The 25,144-nt window shown below is 40.6% G+C and overlaps 3 protein-coding genes across 4 annotated transcripts; 2 read left to right on the forward strand and 1 right to left on the reverse strand.

Annotated features, from left to right (window-relative positions):
* Window positions 1–710: 710 nt before the first annotated feature.
* On the forward strand, window positions 711–15,399 carry LOC129830120 (sorting nexin-8-like). Its single transcript, XM_055892374.1, has 13 exons — window positions 711–783; window positions 4,511–4,638; window positions 5,364–5,493; window positions 8,401–8,591; window positions 9,116–9,236; window positions 10,891–11,027; window positions 11,163–11,243; window positions 11,340–11,500; window positions 11,747–11,876; window positions 11,978–12,046; window positions 12,383–12,532; window positions 13,046–13,195; window positions 13,396–15,399. The coding sequence occupies exons 1-13, from the start codon at window positions 762–764 to the stop codon at window positions 13,483–13,485; spliced, it is 1,560 nt and encodes a 519-aa protein (XP_055748349.1). The 5' UTR covers window positions 711–761; the 3' UTR covers window positions 13,486–15,399.
* A 374-nt stretch (window positions 15,400–15,773) lies between these two features.
* Window positions 15,774–18,087, reverse strand: LOC129830127 (oxidized purine nucleoside triphosphate hydrolase). 2 transcript variants are annotated; one of them, XM_055892412.1, is made up of 5 exons: window positions 18,000–18,087; window positions 17,281–17,429; window positions 16,848–17,004; window positions 16,425–16,570; window positions 15,774–16,238 (listed from the first exon to the last, which is right to left on the reverse strand). In XM_055892412.1, exons 3-5 carry the CDS (start codon window positions 16,997–16,999, stop codon window positions 16,066–16,068), a joined length of 471 nt encoding a protein of 156 aa, XP_055748387.1. In that variant the 5' UTR covers window positions 17,000–17,004; window positions 17,281–17,429; window positions 18,000–18,087; the 3' UTR covers window positions 15,774–16,065. The 2 variants fall into 2 exon arrangements, with proteins under 2 accessions (XP_055748387.1, XP_055748378.1); XM_055892403.1 differs by lacking the exon at window positions 17,281–17,429.
* Window positions 17,846–24,519, forward strand: LOC129830123 (rRNA methyltransferase 2, mitochondrial-like). Its single transcript, XM_055892389.1, has 2 exons — window positions 17,846–18,262; window positions 23,467–24,519. The coding sequence occupies exons 1-2, from the start codon at window positions 17,962–17,964 to the stop codon at window positions 23,898–23,900; spliced, it is 735 nt and encodes a 244-aa protein (XP_055748364.1). The 5' UTR covers window positions 17,846–17,961; the 3' UTR covers window positions 23,901–24,519.
* Window positions 24,520–25,144: the final 625 nt, after the last annotated feature.

The raw sequence follows: 25,144 nt of genomic DNA on the forward strand, positions 1-25,144 counted from the left end.
GATCAAATTCCTTATATTTAGCAAACCAGATGGCACAATTTCCTTTTTTATTTATTTTTTTGACAGCCAGGGGCACACTCCAACACTTAGACATAATTTACCAAGGAAACATTTATGTTTAGTGTGTCCACCAGATCAGAGGCAGTACGGATGACCAGGGACTTTCTCTTGATAAGTGTGTGAATTTCACCTTTTTCCTGTACTGCTAAGCATTCAAATTGTAACTAGTACTTTTGGATGTCAGGGAAAATGTATGGAGTAAAAAGTACACCATTTTCTTTTGGAATGTAGTGGAGTAAAATTAGTCAACAATATAAATAGTACAGTAAAGTACAGATACCCCAAAAAACTACTTAAGTAGTACTTTAAAGTATTTTTACTTAAGTACTTTACACCACTGCGGTTAGGCTATGTCATAATTGCACGGTTTCCAAAGTTGGACTGAGAGTGGGAATGCAATTATATTCGAGGGCAGAGGCATATTTGAGGTTTTTCAAGCCTTTGTGGGGGAGGGCCCATATACAATAACACTTGTTCACCTATGCTCCTATGTTCTGGATTCCTAATATCCAGTTTGCAGTAATCCAGGTCTTGTCTAGTGCCTACAACAATGTTTAGACATATACAGTACTGCTGCATAAAGTCTGAAATCTGGCAAAAGTCCAAAGTTCACTACAACTTTAAGACAGGATATTATTCAGGGGTTTTTTCTTCAGGAAATCACATGGAGGTGCTGTCGTGCTCACATGACAATCTGAACTATGGCAGGCGAGCTCAATGAAGGTAATTTGCTAAATACGTGTTATGTTCCACATCTTTATGTTGGATTTAAGAATGTGTTTTCGACTTTTTGTAAACGTTCTACGTGGCGACATGCGAAATAATGTTTTTTTGGGGGGGTGGTACGTTTGTTAATTGAATTCAGACTAAGAGAACGCGGTGTGAAGGTTTCAGAGCTAAATAGTGCAGCCTACGATTCGTGATGTAACTATAAAACCTGTCAACATAAGATAAACAGTAATATAGTAGGTTTACTGCGAATTGTAAAATGCAGGCTACTCATCTGAGCATTAGATTACAAGTTTAGCAAGGGTGTTTAGTTTATTAGGATCCCCATTAGTTACTGCACATGCAGCAACTACTCTACCTGGGATCCACATAAAATTTACAAGTACAGAACAGTAATAGACAAAAACATAAGATAGGTGTAATTAAGGGTGATTTGACAGATAACTCGTTTTTTTTATACAGTAGGGTAGGCTGCTGTACTGTTGCATTGGTCTGCTCATTGTCATGTTCTCACCTGTTATGGATGTTACCTGTCCCATAGAATTACAATCTAGATTATATTTCTATGACCTGTCCAACTCACGTATTCAACGTTCCATAGCAAAGGACTAGCCTGGTTGTCTTCTGTTTAGCTATTATATTTCACTACTTGCCTCTCCTGTCATTTGCCTAAGAGACTTTAGGTACTCTTCATATGAACATTCTGTCATTAAGATTTGATCCTGATTCGATAACCCTCACAGCTATCATCCAATCACAATATTTATGCAAATTATACTAATAGAAAAACATTAATTTAATTCATACATTTATTAGAAACATTCTAACATTGGGTATACTGATGTAATACATGTCATTGTAAACATAACATTGGGTGTGGGGAGAGCAGAGGATTCCCGTTTTGCTTCTTTTTTTTTACCAGCCTCTTGGCAAATGACAGGAGTGGAAAGTTAGTTGGTTATTTTTTTTCATTATGAAAATTACATATAGTGGAAATGAGGGATACAAAGAATAATGGAAATGAGGGATACAAAGTATAATGAAAGCAGGTGGTTCCTGAGTTAATTAAGCAATTAACATCCTATCATGCTTAGGGTCATGTATAAAAATGCTGGGCAGGCCATTATTTTGGCTACCCATCCCACAGAGCACGATTGGCCACTGAATGATTTGATGAGCATGAAAACGATGTAAACCATATGCCATGGTTGTCTCAGTCACCAGATCTCAACCCCAATTGAACACTTATGGGAGATTCTGGAGTGGTGCCTTAGACATTGTTTTGTATTCAGGACATGAAGTTTGTTTCTTTGCCACATTGTTTGCAGTTATACTTTAGTGCCTTATTGCAAACAGGATGCATGTTTTTGAATATTTTTTTCACTACAGGCTTCCATCTTTTAACTCTCATTTAGGTTAGTGTTGTGGAGTAACTACATTGTTGTTGATCCATCCTCAGTTTTGTCCTATAACAGACATTAAACTCTGTAACTGTTTTAAAATCACCATTGGCCTCATTGTGAAATCCCTGAGCAGTTTCCTTCCTCCCTGGCAACTGAGTTAGGAAGGACGCCTGTATCTTTGTAGTGACTGGGTGTATTGACACACCATCCAAAGTGTAATTAATAACTTCACCATGCTCAAAGGGATATTCAATGTCTGCTTTTTTTTACCCATCTACCAATAGGTGCCCTTCTTTGAGAAACATTGGAAAATCTCCCTGGTCTTTGTGGTGGAATCTGTGTTTGAAATTAAGGGCTCGACTGAGGGACCTTACAAAGTGTGTGGGGTACAGAGATGAGGTAGTCATTCAAAACTCATGTTAAACACTATTGTTGCACATAGAGTAAGTCCATGCAACTTGTTATGTAACTTGTTAAGCAAATCTTTACTCCTGAACCTATTTAGGCTTGCAGTAACAGTGGTTGAATGCTTATTCACTCAAGACATTTCAGCTTTTCATTTTTAATTAGTAAACATTTCTAAAAACAAAATTACAATTTGACGTCATGGGGTACTGTGTGTGTGTGGACCAGTGACACAATTTCAATTTAATACATTTTAAATTAAGGCTGTAAGACAACAAAATGCACTGTAGATCCAAGTTGGCTAGACTTTAAATATAAAGATTATCTGGCTACTCACTAGCAGGTGGGCTTGTGCTTGAGATTGTTTATGAGATCTGTGTTAAAGATGCACTATGCAGAAATCGCTCAGCCATTTCCTGGTTACTAAAATTTGAATAGTTGCCTAATTTCAGTTTGTGACAAAACAAGCAAATATAGTGTAGAGCATCATTGTACCATCTAAACCACTGTGAAATATATTTTCCTTAAGAAAAATATTGTATTTTCAGCGGTTTGAAACTGATGTACAAAACCGAAAGTAAAAAACACAAAAACAAAACTTAAGTACAGGAAGCATAGAAATAGCGCGAATAAAATAGAATAAAATCATGCTTTCCATGAATAACAGATCTATAACTCACATTTCTATGTGAATATGCTGGGTTGCCCAAAGCATTACATTTTACACCTTTATTTTTCTATAATGCCTGTTACGAGAAGTTGGTCATTATTAGTGGATGTGTATTGTGCATGGTTCTGGTAAAAAATTATAACAAAAATGACAATTTCGTAGACTGATTTGAAAGCCAGATCAGTGATTTTGCAAAAATGCAGGTTAATCTATTTTGATACAATAATTATATTATTAGTGGCTCCTATGTTGAAGGCATATTTTTTTAGCCTAGGTATAATTTTATAAGCCCTGAATCCAGCCCTACCTGCACCTTAGAGACTGCTGCCCTGTGTACAAAGTCATTGAATACTGGCCACTTTAATTATGTTTACATACTGCTTTACCCACTTCATATGCATATACTGTATTCTAGTCAAGGCTCATCTTATATAACTACTGATGTACACACCTTTTCTATTCATATACTGTCCATATTTTCACACCATTATATGAATATACACTGAGCATACCAGACATTAGGAACACCTTCTGGCCCATGTTGATGCTGGCCCATGTTGACTCCAATGCTTCCCACAGTTGTGTCAAGTTGAATGGATGTCCTTTGGGTGGTGGACCATTCTTGATACACACGGAAACTGTTGAGCGTGAAAAACCCAGCAGCGTTGTAGTTCTTGACACAAACTGGTGTGCCTGACACCTACTACCATACCCTGTTCAAAGGCACTTAAATAGGTTGTCTTGCTCATTCACCCTCTGAATGGCACACATACACAATCCATGTCTCAAGGCTTGAAAATCCTTCCTTAACCTGTCTCCTCTCCTTCATCTACACTGATTTTAAGTGGATTTAACAAGTGACATCAATAAGAGATCATAGCTTTCAGATGGATTCACCTGGTCAGTCTGTAATGGATAGAGCAGGTGTTCTTAATGTTTTGTACACTGTGTAAAATATCTATATATATCCGGACTCTGACATTGCTCATTCTGATAATAATTTTGGAGTGTGTGTGTTTCTGTATTGTTAGGTATCACTGCACTGTTGGAGCTATACACAAGCATTTCGTTTCACCTGCGATAACATTTGCAAAATATGTGTACGCGACCAATACATTTGATTTTGTTTAGGTTAAATGAAATCGATTTTGTTAATGATGTTTAACCACAAATCATGCAATTAATAAAAATGTCTTCATCCACATAAATCCATGCCTAATGGTTTGTGCACCTCCTCTGTCAGGATCAGTCCCTCCATACTACAGGGAAGTTTATGAGGCCATCCGGAGTAAGATAGATGAACGAGTGCAGGTGGAGGTCTTCCAGAGGTTGCTCAGCAGAACAGATCTTCCCAGTGCTGTGCAGGGCCAGGTGAACACGACTTTCTCTTAACTTGTTGTCACATCTATGATTTAGAATGCCTGCCAAATGTGGAAAGGGAGTTCTGGCTGTTTGTGGGTTTTTTTTAGGCTCAAGTTTTTGTTGTTATGAAACAGAAGCACAGCCTGGTTTGTAATGTATTAGACCGATGGGTTTTCTATCCTCTTCCCTTCTTGGAACTCCAAGAAAAGTGAACAAGAAATTCTGCAGAATAGGAAGTAGACGCATAACAGAAAATACTTGAAAAACATCTAGAGCTCTTTGATACAAACCATTCAACTCTATTCAAAGACCCTCTCAAGCCTATATTTGTTTTACCACTAAGTACTAAGGGGGTAATTACAATACTAGTTCCAACACCAGTTATTAGAAAGGGTGGTTTCTGCTAACTATCTCCTTGCTGCCATTTTAATAAGTGGTATTTGCTTCAGTAAAGCTTACTGAAAAGTGATGGTATTTGAGGGGATGGCGTTTTAAAAGTTGTGCTATTCAAGAGCACATGGGACATGAAAAATACGACGTGTTACACATTATCCATGGAAACGCTTCATAGATGCATTTCAGCTGAGACCACATGGTTCAGTTTGATGTTTCTTACTGTATTATATCATTACTGAAGTGTTTTCTGCTTTTTCTTGTCAACCACAGCTGAATTTAGACCTTGGATTGGGCAATGACCTGTTAAGAGAGTCCTGTAATGTCCTTGTCTTTTTCAGATTGCTGAGCATGTTGACTACACTGATGGATTCTTAAGCAAGTTGTCCCTATATAAAGCACTGGCGTTGATTGCGCTTGCTCAGCAAGGAAAGCAACCAAGCCCGAAACTCTTAGAGAACTGCATACAAGGTAAGCCTTTGAACTAGTTGTTTACAAGTGAGGACACAGCAGTAAATGTGTAGCTTAATGAGTAGCTTGACTGTTTAGTATATAAGGTCAAAAACCTTTGTGACCCCTATAAACAGCTTGTGTGAGAAAGTTCAGTTCACTATATATTTCTTGTGTGAAGTTGAATATGCATGTGACAAGCACATTGCATTTGCACACAAAACAAGCAAGTGTGCTGTGCTAAAAAGCTGGTCCTAGTTTTATCATAGTGTGTTGTATTTGTTGGCCGGTTTCCTCTAACCTCTGGGCATTGCGTCCGGGAATACACCAGCTCCTTTCCCATGTCTCTGTTAAAGACCTTTCCCTGCCCTTTTTTATTCCTCTGGAACAGCTCTGTGAAAATCATAATGAAAGTTACAGGAAGAACTCTTCCCTCTCTCTTAAGTACACTTGTATTTCTTGATTGTATGAATCAATTTACTTTCACATTCTGCGGCTAGGTTTTTGTGCAGAAAAGCATGAGTGTTACAGTGTACAGTACCATTAAGTTGGAGAGGAGTCGTCTTTGGTTTTTCAGAGGTAGCCATTATTCCGAACACAGCCCTGAGTTAGAGCTCTGTTCCAAAGCTCATATTATTATTTATGGCCCTCTGTGTTATTTCAAGTGCTGCCAATATGGCAGCTGACTGCTTTCTGTGAAATTGATGTCACATTTTCTCTGCTGAGCTATGGTAGAGCTGGTTTCCTGGTTGTTGTAGGAGGACTATTAACTCTGCTCATATCTCTGTGGAATGTCAAGGAGGGTTACATTCAGGATCACATGAATCACACCATCATAATTGTTTGAAAGACTTAAGAGACATTTGAGTTTAGGGAGTCATGTGTGCTTTCTAATGGTGTCAAGTCTAGTTTCCTCAATATTACGAAAGGTGTACCTCAGGCATTGGTATTGGGACCTGTGCTCTTTACTATTTATATATAGTGCTGTGTGAAAGTATTTTTCCCCCTTTCTAATTTTCTCTACTTTTGCATATTTTTGATACTGAATGTTATCAGATCTTCAAACAAATCCTAATATTAGATAAAGGGAACCTGAGTGAACAAATAACACAATAATTACATACTTATTACATTTATTTCATAAATAAAGTTATGCCACACCCAATGCTCTTGTGTGAAAAAGTAGTTGCGCCCTTACTCTCAATAACTGGTTGTGCCACCTTTAGCTGCAATGACTCCAACCAAACACTTCCTGTAGTTGTAGTTGTTTATCAGTCTCACGTCACTGTGGAGGAATTTTGGACCACTCCTTCATGAAGAACTGTTGTAACTGAGTGACATTTGTGGGTTTTCAAGCATGAACTGCTTGAAATGAGGATGAGGTCTGGACTTTGACTAGGTCATTCCAAAACTTCAAATGTATTGCCTTTTAGCCATGTAGACTTGATTGTGTGTTTTGGATCATTGTCTTGCTGCATGACCCAGCAGCGCATCAGCTTACAGACGGATGGACATTCTCCTGTAGAATTATCTGATACAGAGCAGAATTCATGGTTCCTTCTATTAAGGGATGTCGTACAGGTCCTGAGGCAGCAAAGCACCCCCAAACCATCACACTACCACCACCATGTTTGACCGTTGGTATGAGGTTCCTACTGTGGAATGCAGTGTTTGGTTTTTGTCAAAAAGTTCTACTTTTGAATCAATCATAGAACATTTTTCCAAGAGTCTTGATGATTATCCAGGTGTTTCCAGGTGCTTTTTTTGGCAAACTTGGATAACATAGGGTCGCATTATGCCTGACGAAAACCAAACACTGTATTCCACAGTAAGAACCTCATGACAACGGTCAAGCATGGTGGTGGTAGTGTGATGGTTTGGGGATGCTTTGCTGCCTCGGGCGATGTGAGATACTGATCAACAACAACAGGAAGCATTTGGTTGCAGTCATTGCAGCTAAAGGTGGCACAACTAGTTACTGAGTGTAAGGGGCAATTCATTTTTCACACAGGGGAATTGGGTGTTGCATAACTGCGTGAATTAAATAAATAAAATAAGTATAACTTTTTGTGTTATTTCTGAGTTCCCTTTATCTAATATTAGATTTTGGTTGAAGATCTGATAACATTCAGTATCAAAAATATGCAAAAAATTTAGAAAATCTGAAAGGGGGCAAATATTTTTACCAGACTGCAGCAAGCCACTACTCTTAAACCGTTGGATGCCGTCTACCGTAGCGTGCTTCACTGACAGTTTTAATACTCATCACTGCATCATGTATCAGAAGGTTGGCTGGACCTCACTAAAATCCTGTAGATCACTTTATTACTCCTTTCTTGTTTACAAAGCTCCGCTCCACAAGATTCCAGCATACCCCACTTCCCTGTTGAAATATTACAATATGAGATACCAATCCCGTTCCGAGGTTTTCTTAACTCTTGAGGTCTCGGTTGTCTCCACAAAGTTTGGTAAATTCGCCTTTAGTATTCCACAGTTATGGAATACCTTACAAACAATTTCCACCTGGATTCCCTGATGCCGATAGGGCAGTTTAAAACTCTGTTGGTAATTAAGTTCACGCACGTGTGTCCTCAGGGCACCATTGCAAATGAGACACTGGTCTCAATTTGGCTCCCTTGATTAAATAAAAGTATCCCAAAACATGTAAATGGGAGATTTCAAGTGTCTGAGGGATCAGAGGGCAACTAAGGGAGGTGAAATGTCAAATGTACACTGAAACATGCTTGCTTTTCCCACACAACATGGATGTTTTTTATATTCAAACCTGCACTACAGGAAATCATAAATGATGTCTATTAGTTCAATAGAGCTGGATGTGTACACTTTGTCTGTGAGCATAGATGTGCTGATTGCCTTCCAGAGAAATGAGTAGATGAGAGCATTGGTTACTCATGTTTGATTTGACAGAGTTCCCTAAGCCCCAACTTGGTGAGTTCAAGGACCTCCAGACTCTGAGGATGCAGCCAACTCAGGAGAGCCCCCTCACGGTGTCCCAGACCCTGGGCAAGCTGCTTGCTAGGGATACAGTCCAGGTGGAGCTAATTCCTGAAAAGAAGGGTCTGTTCCTCAAACACGTGGAGTACCAGATCACCAGCCAGGTGAAGGCTGCATTTAATTACATATGAGAGTAACATAAATGGGCTTTGTTAGAAGAACAGTCAAGGAATTTATTAATAGAAAAGGTCAAGCACATACTTTACCATGTATTTACCTTTTTACTTCGAATAGGTCACAATTGTGCATTACAAGCAACATATTTTTTTATAGGAATTTTGATCATAACTCCAAAAAGGCTGTAATTCCTTCTGGCTATGTTCCTGGCTCCTCAATTATTTCTGCATTTTTGGCTTGGTGAAACGAATGGCTTTAATGCTTGTTGGTAAGGGTCCATCTAAGAATGAATGTATACATACAGTACATTGCATCGCTTACACTGGATGCCTAAGCTTAACAGAGCTGGTGTTGTTTCTGTACAGTGAGCATTCACAAACGGTATGAACTAAAGCCAACCCATGACAAACACATCCAGTGTCAATATATTTGTTGAATTCACATCCCAAAGCATTATGTTATTTTGCACATCTCGGTTATTCACAGATAATATTTGTTTGAACTTTTTCAGCATTTTAAGACATCTGTTTACCGGCGGTACAGTGATTTCGATGTCTTCCACGAGCTCTTGCTGCAGAGGTTGGCCTACAGAATGGTGCCTGCACTGCCGCCTAAGAGAATGCTGAAAGGAGGTATATAGAGGATGTCAGTCAGAATGTTTGATTATTTGGAGGAGAGTGAGGCTTTGGTCTGTAAATAATAGTGTTCCACTCTGCATCAGAGCTGGGGTCCCGCTGCTCCAAAGACACTCAAATTCTATTAATCCAACTTCACCTGTGTTCCCACAGCAGACATGAACTCTGTCTTTATATTACCATTATTAGATACCATTGTTATTACTTTTTTCAGGGTTGGGCGGATAACTTGAAGAATGTAATCAGTTACTGATTACAGTTACATGATAAATAATAATTTGAATTACCCCAAATAAGTAACCTAATCCAATTACATTTGGATTACTTTTGCATTACTTTCCCTTCTAGCACCCAGACATATTTGAAAACGCTTAAAACTGTTGATTTAATATAGTATTCTTTAATTTAGTAACATTATTATTTCCAAATGGGGTGAGAGCATAGCTTAAAGATCCTATAATTCATGTTATATTCTATGTGTAAGATCATAGTCACGGGGCTCCATACTAACATTTTCACTTGTTGGCAACAGCCCATGATTTGGTTGCACCACAATTGCTGTGGGGTCATGCAATAGAAAAAAAATGGTATCCTTATCGTCTTATAAAGTAATTCAGCGTTTTTTATTCAGAGGTGTACTAGACTAGTAACATGGTATGATTCAAGAAATACATGGTTTATTCTTACATCATGTTCAAGTACAACTGCATGATTCCAGCTATTTTGATTTGCAACCTAAACCGGTGATTGTCATGGATTTGGGGTTTGGCAACTAGGCAATTGTTATTACTTTTCTATGAAAATAGGGTTACAGAATTGTTATATGTTTTTGTTCAATAGATATTCATTTGTCTACATCTTTTTGGGCACTCATTTATATTTTGAGGCTAATTTATTTGGGACTAATTCACCAGATGAAGAAGTGGTTAGCTAGATCGCTAACTCAAAATATAGCTTATTACTGATAGTTAGCCGTGAAATGTATATCTAACAGTACATTTTAATCTATATGCCTATACACCCACCTTGAATGCCCGACGTGAGTGCCCTTTGTTGAATATTAAATACAATTCAGACCAGAAAGCTTAGACCCTTTTCTTTTAAACAGTAACAACATTGGTGGCATTCAATAGTGTTTTTCCCATGATTAGGCCTACATTTTGAAATATTGTGCGATCAGAAAGCATTTCACCAAGGAAAGAGAGTTTGAAATTGCACTGCTTAAAAGCAGCAAGCAGGACCTCTGTAGTCCCAGCTGATTTGCATTGACCAGTGAGCCAGGTGTAAATGTTCTGGAAGCCTTACCAATTCATTCAACCACATAAGAAGCCATCCACCCTTGATGGGCGATCAGCAGAATAATAGAATCTCTGAGAGCATGTGAGAAGTGCTGATGGTGCGCTAAATGACAGCGATGATGACAAAGTTTTATCAAGATGAAGTATAGATAGATGAAGTAATCCCGAAAGTAATTAGCTGTTTTTAAGAATGTATGTAATCCGATTGCACTTTTTAAAAGTAATCCAGGTTGATTAGTTACATCAAGAGCCAACCCGGACTGTATTACATAAAACGGTATGATATCTTCTGTTTTACGGAAGCAGAACAACTGAATATGCTGGCTCTTTAACTGACCTCTGTCTGTCTACAGTCCTGACCTCTATGTCTGAGAGGGACTTTATAGAGGGAAGGCGGCGTGCTCTGGGCCGGTTCATCAACCTAGTGGCACGACACCCCTTCTTCTCCGAGGACGAACTGGTCAAGACCTTTCTCACCTTCAACGGCTCGGTACGTCTCTGCTACTGAAAATCCCACCTTGCTTCATCTCTGCTAGTTGTCTATGCCAAGATCACATTGTTCTTGGGCTTGCCATGGATAATGACCGTACTGCTCACACAACTTTACTCTCTCTCTTACTCTCAGGACGTTCAAGTGAAAATGCGTGATGCTTGCAAGAAAATGGGAGATGAATTCATGACTAATACAATGGCAACTCTGGCAAAGGTTTGTAGTGTTTCTATTATGAAATAGTGCATCAAATGACTATTTGATATCCTACTGAGATGCAGCATTGTGAGTCTTGGTACATCTGTGCTGTAGGAATATCTCCCAGCTGATATCCAGGCCCAGTTTTCATCAAGCAGGGAACTGATCAGGAATATCCACAACAGCTTTCACAAGCTGCGGGACCGGGCAGAAAAGATGGCCGAGCGCTCCAAGGAAAACGCCACTGATTTGCTAATGTTTGGAAGGGAGCTCAGGTACAGAACTCAGCATTTAAGGGCATAAAGCTCTCTTTCTCTATCGCCCCTCTCTACACAAGTGTTTTGGCCCAAGGAAACGTATTATGCTAGGTACCCGACCCATACAACAGTTTTGGGTAAGACAATGTTGACAATTGTAAAGGATTTGTTTTCTTTTCCTTTTCAGGGTTTTCACTTCAAATCTTTTTTGTCAGCCAAGACACCGTACTGGTCCAGCTTCTCTAGTTATGCTTTCTGTTGCAGTACACTGGGCTCCGATGGTTCACCCATTCCCTCTCTGGCCTCATCCCAAAGCACCTGGGGCATTCTCCGTCAGTCTCTGAAAGGCCTTTCCGTGGAGTTTGCTCTGCTAGCCGACAAAGGTGCTCAGCAGGTACAATCCAGCTCACTGTATACGTTCCACCTGCTCTACTGTGCTATTGCCAAACTTTACCTGCGTGCAAAACATAATCATTTATTCATTGATATCTTAAGGGGAGGAGAGAAGAGGACGATGTTGTGGAAAAACTGAATCTATTCTTGGATTTGCTGCAATCATACAGAGTGAGTTTGAGAAATGTAAAAAATGCAGTTACTGAAGAACTATCTGTCATGTTAATGCAATGTTACCAGTGTTATTACAAATGTACTACACAGGTATAACAGAAACTTAATTTAGAGTGTTAACAATACATCTTTGACCCATGTGGCTCAGTTGGTAGAGCATGGTGCTTGCAACGCCAGGGTTGTGGGTTCGATTCCCACGGGGGACCAGTACGGAAAAGTATGCACCCACTACTTACTGTAAGCTGGACAAGAGTGTCTGCTAAATGGCTATAATGTAAAAAATAGGGTAGTTATTTCTTACCCAGTGTGTGTGTGTGTTGTTGTGTCCCATAGGATCTGTGTGAGCGGCATGAGAAGGGAGTATTGCACGAGCACCAGAGAGCGCTGCAGAAGTACGGTATGATGAAGAGGCAGATGATGAGTGCCACAGTGCAGCCCAAAGAGCAGGTGTCAGTGGAGCAACTGGAGTCTCGCATTGTGCAGGTTCTCTTTCTCATTCATTTTACCCCCTTCTCTTCCACCCTCTCTCTCTCACTCACTCACTCGGTGTGCTTGAAAACCCTCTTCCTTCCTCATTTACTCAGGGTTGTCACACGTCAAATCAACACTGTTGACATTATTTCATCTTCATTATCCTGACATCACAGGCCCCACCCACCCTCCGTCCCTCAGAGAGACTGTGTCCTCTCTGACATTGAGAGGAAGGAGGGAACAGCATTTTCCTATATGCCATCATTGGGGAGTTGATTGATACCCTGGTATAAGGATTGATGTCCTTGTATATCCTACCACATTTCTCATACTAAACCATTTTAGGACGATATTGCATTTGACATTTCAGCCTTTAGAATGGATCTCATATGTCATGTTTTTCAACACGGACTTCTACAGACAAGGCCATGACAGCATAGTCTTATGATCAATGAGGCTGTTCCTCTTGATAACCATCATATGGTTGTGGTTTGTGAAGTAATGGTTTGTATCCTCCCCTAACAGCAGGAGAATGCCATTCAGACCATGGAACTGCGGAACTACTTCTCCCTGTTCTGCCTTCACCAGGAGACTCAGCTCATCTTCACATACCTGCCCATCACCTCTCACATCCTGGGAGCCTTCGTCAACTCACAGGTCCAAGGTCACCAAGAGGTGAGACTCGCCTGGAAATATACAGTGTCAGGCATGGATTTCTAGGATTGAGTTGAAGTAGTAGAGCACACATTTCATTTGGTTGATGTGTGTGTGTTGATTCTAATCTCTAATAGATACACAATTATAAGATGATCATCTTGGAATTTGTCAGAGGATGCTTTCACTGTAACAGACTACTTTGTTTGTTCAATAACTAGATGGGTGCAGTGTGGAATGATCTCCAGCAGAAGCTTGGGTGTCTCTTCGGTGTCGATGAAGTGCAATCCCCTCCTCTTACACCCAAGTAGACACCCATGTCCCCTTCTCTCTCAACAAGCGATGAATATGCTGCTTTGCAAGCCAAGATACAGTCAAAGTCTCAGAAGGGACTGATGGTGAACTGTTTTCATAAAACCTTGAAAAACACTACAAACTGTGCCTTAAGTATCAATCAGTGGTGAGTAAATGTAGTTGACCTTTTTTTTCCCTTTGTGGGACAGTTTATCCACCTTTTGCGGAAAGATGCATTGAAGTATAGGGAGCGCTACTTTTTTCTCTGCTACCCGGCGATCAGTTTACCCACTTTTTTTTGTGACCACTATATCACTGATTTCAATGAATGGATGTGGTCTGCAGCTCGAGATATATTATACTGTACGTGCATCCTCACTAGGGATGTCACAGAGGTTGATCAGTCAAAGGGGCTCATTGGGAAGTGGAAGAGTGCTTTGAAGAATGTGTACTGCTGCCTTGCTGTATGAGAAGAGGAAAATATGGATTTCATAATTGATATTTAGGAAACATTTTGTTGAAAAGCTGGACCTTTTTGTGTTATTTTGTAGCTCACTGCCTTTACCATATGAGGGACTTCTTACCTACATTTCTTGGAGGATCATTTGCCTATGTTGAGGTATAATGTAGTGTCTCATTGCAGGCAGACAAATGTAAGAATGTATGTGTATGTAAGAATGCACTAATTAAGCTGATTGAAGATGTTGCCACACAGGGAAGATATGTTTCCTTGCCGCAGCCAGGTGGTGGCAACATAACCTTTGTGTTTAAAATGACTAGCGTAAATGTTTAGAAAGATTCTAATCAGGGCACAGCCTCATTTCTGATAAAGACAGGCAAACCAATATATATTAAAGTAAATGTAGTAGCAGCATGCTATTCAATGGTTTGTTGGGAAGTACAACATAAGTATTAATCATCCTGCTGACCACACTTGTGCAACTGGGCTTGCTAGCTTGTTGTTGTCTTGATATTCATGCAAAGGACTTCAGATTCCTTGCTCCAATCGAATCTTAGTTGCAGTACTGTGAAAAGCTACTTCAGTTTCTACGCCTGAGCCGAGCAAGTTATCAAGAGGAAGAAGTTTGATAAAATGTAAATAATGTATGATTTCTGGCTGATATAACACTCCACCTGACCAATGGTGAACATACCAAAGAAACATGCTACAATGCCACACAGTCATTAGCGCAATTATGAAGTAATTATCCTGTAATATTTTATTTCAGGTAGAAATTAAATGTGCTCTGTGTTAATGCTTCTGACATGTTTGCAATGTTTCAGTTTCAATTAAGCTGCAAAGGTGGTTCAGTGTTTACTTAATGTAGATTTGAAGAAAACTAGATTTTATATTTTTCTGTGTATGTAATATTCAAGAATATTCTCTGATTTATCTTTTCAATAATATACCCAATGATTTATTGTCCTCTTATTCAACAGTACACATTGATTCCATGTCGGTAAAGTTACTCATTATTCGATCTGATGACGAATTCAGTTTTCCACTCACAATTTTGAAGGTTTACATAACCTGTTCTTGCAAAATTCACCCTCTTGCAGGATGTGCAAATTGCATGTGTTTTACATGTAATTAGTGTACATGAATGAGGGTATGTAACAAAATGTTGTCTCCCAATTAGAACGCAGTAATATTAGAGAGCTCCGGGACAATACGTTTTGTTATTCAATGCATTATTTTTTGTCTTCTCTGTGGAACTGTTGGTTCTTCACAAGTTCTTATTATTGTGTCAACATAAGATATTGTCATAACCTTATTTTTTGGCAAGTCTTAAATAATAAGAACAAATGCTTTCTATGATCTTTGAGAAAGAAAATTGGAACTAGGTGAAGGATGTAGATACAGGACCATTAACTATTGTACAGTTTTATGTTGAATCTCACTTAATGTTAAATAAAAAGTATCAGATACCCGTCTTAGTATTATTTGGCTCCCGAGTGGTGCAGCTGTCTAAGGCACTGCATCTCAGTGCAACAGGCATTACTATAGTACCTGGTTCGAATCCAGGCTGTATCACATCCGGCCATGATTGAGGGTCCCATAGGGCGGCGCACAATTGGCCCAGCATCGTCCGGGTTTGGCCATCATTGTAAATAAGAATTTATTCTTAACTGACTTGCCTAGTTAAATAAAGGTTCAATTTTAAAAATTTACCCTGATACTAAATTTAATTAAACAGGATGTTGAACAATCAAAATCATTGTCATTCCAGTTTACCATACCACCTGTTTGATAAAGTAACAAAAAAGAGGTGCATTCTTTACTAAAGAGCACACTGCATTCGCACATACTTTAAAATTTTAATATAAACACAATAGTGGAATGGGATACATATCTCAGCAACATTTACACATCCAGTGTTTAGTTTTGGCTCAGTGGGAATTATTATTACTGATTCACAGGCAACAAAGTGTTTGTAAATTTACAAAGACCTGGGGATTTCTTGGCACTGAATATGAACAAGAGTAGCTGGAATCAGTAGGAATTCTGCAGTATTTCTCCAGGGATGTTTCAGGTAGACAGCATGTGGGAATGCTCTTTGATACAGTATGAATGAGTCAGAGGCCAGTAATCTGTCTTAAAGATTTTCTACCTCCTCCAACTTGTGATCGATGATCAAGTCATGACCCTGAAATTTGAAGTAGCCCAAGAACTTCTTCTTTTGAAGCATCAGTGGAAACCACAGAATATCGTCAACCCACATTTGACTGAAGGGTATCTTGTCCGAGTCGAACCACTGCGGCCTCATCTCTAGAAGAGAAGTGAACTTCGTCAGACATCAGTCTAAGAAATGTCCATAAAAAGGCACGTAGTATAGGGTCAGCAGTTTTTTTCCAGGAAAACTATGGGGTCTATGATTATAGTCTGTTGGGCTATGAGTTTATCCTGGTCACAAACCAGGCCCTAAATAGAATGCATGAGATTGAGAATAAATACCATCTGACTCTGTTGGCTCCCCGTTGTAGTTGTCAGCTCGGAAAACATGGACATCAAGCAGCTCCGTTTCTCCGATGAATTCAAATTTGATATTTCCAATCTTATCAAGTGCATCCACTGTGAGGCCACTTTCCTCCAGCAGTTCTCTGGAGAGAAAAAAAAACCCAGTTTGTAAGTAGAGAGAAAGTAGCAGGAAAGTGTTTCGCTTTCAGACCAGAGTAGGAAAAACTAGCTAGTAAACCTCAGATAACAGGCAATAATCAGACCATGCCTACTGTAACATCACAATATGACATTTATGGGGGTATGTAGTATCAGATGCTGCCCAGTGCTGGAATCTGTTAACATGATTTTACATGCAAATTGTTAAACCAAATAGGGAAACCTTTCAAGACATCTACCGAGGACTGCAACCAATCTCACCGCCTGGCAGCCTCTTCAATAGTCTCCCCAGGTTGGACTTTGCCACCAAACCCATTCCACTTCCCTGCTCCGAACCCTCTCTTCTTCATGCCCAGCAGCACCCGTCCAGGCTGCACCACCAGCACCAGGGTCAGCAGCTTGTTGGTAAACATTGTACCTGTAATATACATAATCAGTGTGTAATAATCAGTAGACCACAATCCATGGATGACCTCACTCTCTTGGTTGCATCGAAGCTACAGTATCTCTAGAGATGACACATTGCAGATTATTGAGAAGCATTCTGTCATGTTATTGTCTGCCAAAACACTATTGTAAGAGTTCTGGTATGCAAGAAGACATCACAGCAGTGCACAGCAGCAAACTTAAACAAGTAGCCTTTTATTGCATTCTTCAAGTAGACTAGAAGTAAAACTTCATGCAAGTAACTTGCCTTTATAGCAACTTTTAGGTTGTCAATCTAGTCCTTTAAATGGTTTTCGTAGATTAGAGTTATCCAGAATAAATAACGAATTTCTCCAATCCCGCGTTGACAGTGGCAAGGCCTGGCATGTGATCGTATTTAATGTGTCGGGCACTGACCTGTAGCATTCGACATTGACAAAACCATACAGGATAAAGTTGGTCGTTTTAGTTAAAGATCTGTGAAAATGTGTTACCCTCAAATATTGTCGACTAGAAACAAGTATAATGCCACATCATATCAAAACAATTCCATAGCTGGTGAAATCAGTTGCTGTAGTATTACGGTAACATCTTTAATTACGCATCCTCATACAATTTAACACGTTTGAAAACAAAATAATTGCCACCCGTTCTAACTTCTCCAAAATAAATCGATCTGCGCAGATGATGTGCATCATTGACGTTCTCGGACACATTAATTAGCTGCGTTCAATTTACCTCGCGCGACGCGCCGGGTTGGCGGATCACGCATGATTCTAATGTCGCCCTGCAGGACTACCGGGAGAGCTAAATCGCGGAGTCGGCTGTCTTTGACTAAATCGAGCGTGTCCAACAAACTCATGTGATCAGGAAGTGCAACTACAAAATCGAACCAAATGCTGTTTGCCAGCAGCATTAGCACATCGTTGCCATTACATTTAGCTAAATAATGTGGTACTCAGTGTTACAAAAATCATATCTACATACCTCTGTACATCTCTTAAAAAAGGCTGCGCATAATCTGAAAGGAAAGAGTACTGCTGATCAGCGCTGGATAGTTCGGCAGCTTAATGACCCCTTTGTGAAGGCCGCCCATGTGCACAACTACCGGTGTAGAAGCGCCTTCAAACTGCTGGAGATTGATGACAAATACAAACTTTTAAAACCCGGATTCAACGTAATAGATTGTGGTGCGACACCGGGTGCTTGGAGCCAGATAGCTGTTCACAGGGTCAACTCAACTGGGGCTAGTGAGTACGTCTTGTATTTACCCAACTGGCAGATTAACACATGACATGCTGTTATAATTAACCTACCAGCTAGGCTAAATATATATTTTCCTGCGTCTGACATTGTTTTGACTGCCATGTTTATTTGTATTTATTTATGTATTTATCTAACCTTTATTTTATCAGGGAGTCATACTGAGACCAAGGTCTCTTTAACAGATGAGCCCTGAATTACATAAACCACAGAAAATACGCACAATATAAATAAAATAAACACAAGCAGAAAGAACAACATGGTCATAAAAAACAAACACATTCATCAGTAATACGGTCCTTAATCAGCTTTCTGAATGGACCTAGAGTCCCAAGAACTTCACATTTAAGAACACTTTGAAGATTGTTCCACAAATAAGGTGCAAGCAGGGTAAATCAGCTTTTAGTTAACTTTTATTTAATTTCCAGAGTTAACCATCCCTGAGACCGGGTGTGCTAACTCCTATGTCTAAAGTTTAGTCAAGATGTTAGGTACAGTGGAACTTTTTGTAAACCGGCTTTATAAATGAAAACATAGCAATGTGACATCAAAAAGGGACAACCAACTTTCTGGTAGAGAATGCAGTGATGAGTACTAAAATTGTCGCCCGTAATAAAGCATAGAACACTATGTTAAACGGCATCTAATGGCTTTAATGAAGTGGGAGCTGTGTTCATATAGATGATGTCGCCATAGTCTAGGACCGATAGGAACGTCAACTTTAGAATCTGCTTTCTACTATTTAGCGAGAGGCAGGACCCATTTCTATAGAAGAAGCCCATTATATTTCTATAGAAGGAGCCCATTATATTTCTATAGAAGGAGCCCATTATATTTCTATAGAAGGAGCCCATTATATTTCTATAGAAGGAGCCCATTATATTTCTATAGAAGGAGCCCATTATATTTCTATAGAAGGAGCCCATTATATTTCTATAGAAGGAGCCCATTATATTTCTATAGAAGGAGCCCATTATATTTCTATAGAAGGAGCCCATTATATTTCTATAGAAGAAGCTTCTTACTAACTCATCAACATGCTTTTTAAAGACAGTTTTCATCTTTCCCTGTAAGCAGGGACACGGTCAATATGAACACCATCCAAAGGACGTATGCTTAAATCATCAGTTATTTTTATGCGCTCTAGAGAACAACATGTACTTAGTTTTACCTGCATTCAGTAGGCTACTAATTTCAGGGCAATAACGTTTTCTGCAATACAATGAAGGCAGACTGTAGCTCAGAGCCTCGTCACCCTTGGGGGCAATAAGATACACAACAGTATTATCGGTGTACAAGTGCAGGTAAAATATTTTTTTTACACAGAAAAGTCGATATTGTTAATGTAAACAGTAAAAAGTACAGGACCCAGAATCAACCCCTATGGTACACCTTTCGTAATATTCAGGAAACCTAATTTAACACCATCAGTAGATACCCATTAAGTTCTATCTGTCATGTCATTTTTAAACCAGTTACATTCAGCCTGGTCTAGACCGCTTGAGGAAAGCCTCTGAATTAGCAGTGAATTATCAACAGTATCAAAAGGTCAATGAAGAGGGCAGCTCAATGTTGCCTTTCATCCATACAGTTAACCACATCATTTATAACTAGGGATGCAGCAGAGATGGTGCTATGACCTGGTCTAAAACCCAACTGATATACATTTAGAATACATTTCAAAGATAAGAAAATTCTTAGCTGAGAATTAATCAAAGATTCTAGTATTTTCTCGAGGCAAGAAAGTTTAGAAATAGGCTGATAATTATTTAGGTCACAAGGGTCACCACCTTGGTGAAGGGGGAGTACATGGGCCGTCTTCCAAACCTTGGGGATTGTACCAGATATAATCGTCAGGTTAAACATATGGGTTAATGATTCAGCTATCAGGGGGGCAGAGAGCTGCAGCAGAAATGGATCATGGATCATGGATCAAGCATATCAGCCCAATCTTAAGCAAGGCATCTAGCACATCACAGATAGTTTTTATTTAATAAATGTACTAAGATTCACTACTGGTGCTTTTATAAATTCACTCTGGATTGCCAGAGAGAGCTCAGAGTGCGCTCTGGGTGTTCATAAATTCTGAGCATTTTCAGATTGTCCGTTTGTAATTTTCCAAGCGTTTCGCTCTCAGAGCATTGAGTGCACACCGGACGCTCTGGCTGAGGAGTAGGAGTTGATCCGAGCATTCTGACCTCACAGCGGAAGTCAAGCGCCCAAGCTCACTGGCTAAAGTTAGACATAAATGAGAGAGGCATAAATGAGAGAACACCTCACTCTGACCATTTTTCTCGCCTTAGCAGAGCTGGTTAGGCTGTTTTTACGGTATTCAGAGTGTTGGAGACTGTAACTGCTGCTGTAACTGCTGCTGCTGCAAATACTAAAATATATATTTTAGTATGAATTAAATTAATCAATGAGGAGTTAACAGGGTTTTTCACATTTATTCGTGTGGGTTTTGAGATCAATTGAGTCAGATTCAAATCAATGTATATGCTCTTAAATTGATTTGAGGCCGGGGATAGCCAATGCAGATTAAAATCCCCTAAAATGACCAACTCCGAGGACAAGAAAATGTGTTAAACACTCAGATATAGCACCAATAGCATCTGCCATGGCAGCGGGGAGGGGGTGTAAATCCCAGCAACAAATAAGTGTGTATTCTGGTTTATGGGCACATCTACAACCAGTAGCTAACATTTATGGGGAATATAAATATTTAAAGATTGGGACACCATGAAAATAGATTTGACATATGGCCACTCCAGTGTAATCTGTCACATCTAAATAATTATAATAATTTATTTCAATGTCTTTATCAGATATGGAACCATTTAACCATGTTTTCTAGAGAACCAGAATGTCCTGTACACAAAGGTCAATTGTGTCCATTTTTTAAATCATACTTTGCACATTTAGGTACATTAGCCCAAGACCCCTACAGGATTTAAAGTCAGAGGGTGTATTCAGCTCAGTCCCATTAGAGCTAACAGGCATAGGGTCATCTGCAGCTATTTGTTGAGTGAGCTGAGACTTTGCCAAGCTCTCTGGCGAATCCACGTGAGAGCAGAGTAGACAGCATTTGACAGACCTTCTTCAAGTCGCTGGATACAGTGGCTAGGGCGAGAGCTGGGAGAGCAGTGTTGGCAGAGCTCAGTCCACCCTGATGAAGCTCCCGCCAAAGGAGGTGGCTGCCAATGCTCTATTCTGGGTGTGCACAGGAGGCCTTGGTGTGGCTCCTGTTGCAGGGCTGGAGCTGCTATGGGGGGCAGGAGTGTCCCAGGCCTGTCCCGTGGATGGGAGTAGGGAGTGTAACCAAAACTAGCCTGGGAGGGAGGTTGTGGGGGAATTGAGGAGGGTGGTATGGCGGTGTGGACTGCATCATGTGGTGCACTACCCTCAACAGTATTTTGCTAGACCCTAGGGTAGTGGGCGGTGCAGTGTAGAGCTGGGCTGAGTTGAGGTGGGCCTGGCCTGGTAGAGCTGTGCTGTGATGGGCCAGGTCTGGTTGAGCTGTGCTGTGATGGGTCTGGTTGAGCTGTGCTGAGGCGGGCCTGGTCTGGTACCATGGGAGGGAGATTGTAAGGGGAATTGAAGAGGGTGGTGTGGAGGGCAGTGTGGCCGGCAACGCTCCAAACTGCATGGGGCTTCTTTGACTGCGTACTGCTTGGGCATAGCTCAGTGTATCTGTATGCAGTTCCTTGGAGAGAAGTGGTAGAGGGTGGTGTGGGGAGGCAGTGTTGCTGGCTGTTCTCCAATCTCTGTGAGGCGCCACCAGATGCAGGCATAAAGGAGCGTCTGATTTGTCTCAGGTAGTTGGTGCCTGTTCTGTTGCTCATGTGAGGTGGACTGGCCACCCAGAGCAACATTCTTTAACGTCCTGGTGAAGGTGGGGACTGTCTCTTTGTACAGGTGTACATTGTCATAAAGACAGTCCAGGCTGAGGGTGGGATGGTGGGTCAGGTGTATGTTGGGCCTTAGCACACAGTCCTGAGAGAGGCTGGCATTTACCCTCTGGATGGTGGCAGGGTGGAAATCTCTCCTCTGGAGCAGGATAGATATTACTATGTTCGCGAAGGGGAAGATGGTGGAGGCCCTTTCTATCACTCCCCTTAGTGATGTGGCCACTCGCTCCTATTGGACACACAAGTCATTGGTCCCTGTGTGAATGATGATATGGCTGGGGGAGACAAGCTGGGCCACAGTCAAGATCTCCAAAGCTCTCTCTGTTGTGGGGCACCATAACTTTGACACATTTTTATTTGGGAAAAGTTTATTCTGTAATATAAACTTTCCATTTGAGTCCATCATTAATATAATGTCTGGTTTTTCGTCAGGTCTATGAAGGATGGCAGGGGTGATTGGAGAATTACAGGCTGTGAGTTGGGGATGGAGTGGTCAGTGCATTGGTTGGTTGGTGTGTCCTGATTCAGCTGTTATCCTGGTTTTTGTGGGACTCTTTGTAGAGTGGATGGTTGTGGCTGAGAAATTCCTGCCTTAGCTCATATAGCTCCTTCTGCAGGTTGTGTATGTGGTCAGTGTTGTCTGCGCTGGACAGTTCCTCTCTAAGTCTACACACTTCCATCCTGAGAGCCTGGTTTTCCTCCAAAATTATTCAATGCACACTGCGGCTCCCAAACCTCATCCCTATGCTGAAGTACCAGGCTGATCTCCTCCTCTAGAAGATGCTGTGGTACAGCAGGTGTCACGTGTGAGAGAGGCATGCTCAGGGCTGTCTCTGCTGCAGGCGAGGGAGGAAGAGCGACACTGGGGACTACGTACTAGGGCACAGAGGGAGTGGAGGCTGTTGTAGGTAGTGACAGTGGAGAGGTTTTAAGTTCAGCAACAAGATGTTTTATTTGGTCAAAGTAGTGGACAAATTGATCCAAACTGGCCTCTGAACCTTGAACCGTCTCAATGCTGTTATAATAAATATGAATGTTACTTTTGGGGGTGGAATCAATGTTCAGTTGCCTCATTGTTCTGTTTTTTGACATTTGAAGTTCATTGTTGGTCTTATGGAGCGCTCTGTGCCAAGCATTAGGATCATCTGTAGAACATCAGTGTGCAATTAATTGTCAAGGCTCGACAGTGTTATCCAATGTTCTTTTAGCACAAGAAGCTGTGAAAATGAGTTATGACCGCAGTTCTACACGTCATGACCTCTTGCATGTTTTGTTACTTCCAGATGGAGAATTCCCCCGTGGCACTGTGGTTGGAGTTGACCTTCTGCATATAGCACCTCTAGATGGAGCTCACTTCCTGTCCAATCATGACATCACCGACCCAGTCACACATGCCAAGCTGCTTGAACTTCTCCCTGGTGCCCAGGCTCATGTCATCATGAGTGATATGGCACCCAATGCCAGTGGTTTCAAGGAGATGGACCATGAAAAACTCATCACAATGTCATTGTCATTGATTGACTTGGCTGAGAAGGTGTTGCAGACTGGTGGCTCTCTGATTTGTAAGTATTGGGACGGGGCATTGGCACACCAGCTTCAGCAGAAGCTTTCAGCTGTGTTCCGTGACGTCAGGACAGTCAAACCAAAAGCCAGCCGAAAGGAGTCGTCAGAGTTGTTTTTCCTTGCCCGGTCGTACAGAAAAAATAGAATAGTCTGACTGTATATTTTCATGCGTGTTGTAAGCTTTGTTCACCTGCAATGAAAGGCTTTAGGTGCTCAAGCACTTGAGTAGCCCCTCTATTTCTCCTTCCTGAATGTACTTTCTGTAAAAATCTATAGTGTTCTATGATATCTTTACCCAACTCATTAAAATCGATGGATATTCTACAATGATTTACATTATTCAACATCTACAATTCTTGAAACCTTCCCTGAAATATTTTAAACATACTTTGCAAGTACAAGTCACATCCATACCACATCTGTAAAATCCAACAAGAAATGTGGATCGAGCATGCATTATTCATTTCTCAATTGAGCTGAAATATTTAGCCTACCAGAAGATGGCGCCTTTGAGGTATCAATAAGCTGTGCATTCGCAGGCCAATCATTTCTCCGTATGGGCTGTTTTCATCTTTACCTACAGACAAGGTGATATCAACATCTATGGGCCAGAATGTATTGTATGTATCAAGTCCTTATCATCAGAGCCACCATGTTCCTCAAGTAAATTTCTGTGCACGTCAGAACTATAATTTTGTTCCTTTGTCAGGCGTGTTTGAAGTATTACAAAGTACATTTGGTATTTGTTTGAGAATAAATATTCCAGTTTGCCATTTGTAATGCTTATAATCTGTTTTGCCAGCCACGTAGTAACATGTAATCATTCTCTCATTTAGGGCTTATAAAGGGAAAACGGGCTGGATGAAAGAGCCATGGACAGCATGACTAATGAAATGGCTGATGCCACTGACGCCGTACATTATAAATAGTGTTGGTCTTCGCTCTCAGAGAGCGGGGATGTGCTCTTCAATACATCATCAGGCTGGCATTCGAATGCTCTGCTTGAAATGATGTGATTTAGAATTATTTTTGCCAAGTGGACTGCCACTGATTGAGATATCCCTCAGGGGGCGGCAGGGTAGCCTTGTGGTTAGAGCGTTGGACTAGTAACCGAAAGGTTGCGAGGTCAAATCCCCGAGCTGACAAGGTAAAAATCTGTCATTCTGCCCCTGAACAAGGCAGTTAACCCACTGTCCCTAGGCCGTCATTGAAAATAAGAATTCTTTCTTAACTGGCTTGCCTAGTTAAATAAAGGTAATATAAATACACAATATACAGAGCTAAATACCTTGGGATGAAGGCCCATGGTAGTGTTGATTTGGCACTTTTTACTTTGCCTGTTTTTCTCTAGTCACTGACTACTTCCTGTAATTATATGCCTCTCAGGGTTTGAAAGTA

Source organism: Salvelinus fontinalis, chromosome 2, assembly GCF_029448725.1.
Source record: "Salvelinus fontinalis isolate EN_2023a chromosome 2, ASM2944872v1, whole genome shotgun sequence".
NCBI classification, from domain to species: Eukaryota; Metazoa; Chordata; class Actinopteri; order Salmoniformes; family Salmonidae; genus Salvelinus; species Salvelinus fontinalis.

Excerpts from the sequence above, each read along its gene's own strand:
- LOC129830120 (XM_055892374.1), top strand. The coding sequence starts at position 762 with ATGGCAGGCGAGCTCAATGAAG. Across the intron at positions 11,028-11,162 it reads TTCTCACCTTCAACGGCTCG|GACGTTCAAGTGAAAATGCG; the intron begins GTACGTCTCTGC and ends TCTTACTCTCAG. Across the intron at positions 12,047-12,382 it reads ATTTGCTGCAATCATACAGA|GATCTGTGTGAGCGGCATGA; the intron begins GTGAGTTTGAGA and ends TGTGTCCCATAG.
- LOC129830127 (XM_055892403.1), bottom strand. Across the intron at positions 16,571-16,847 it reads ATTGAAGAGGCTGCCAGGCG|AGAACTGCTGGAGGAAAGTG; the intron begins GTGAGATTGGTT and ends TTTTCTCTCCAG. Across the intron at positions 16,239-16,424 it reads GGAGCCAACAGAGTCAGATG|AGATGAGGCCGCAGTGGTTC; the intron begins GTATTTATTCTC and ends CTTCTCTTCTAG.
- LOC129830123 (XM_055892389.1), top strand. The coding sequence starts at position 17,962 with ATGTGGTACTCAGTGTTACAAAAATCATATCTACATACCTCTGTACAT. Across the intron at positions 18,263-23,466 it reads GGTCAACTCAACTGGGGCTA|ATGGAGAATTCCCCCGTGGC; the intron begins GTGAGTACGTCT and ends TGTTACTTCCAG.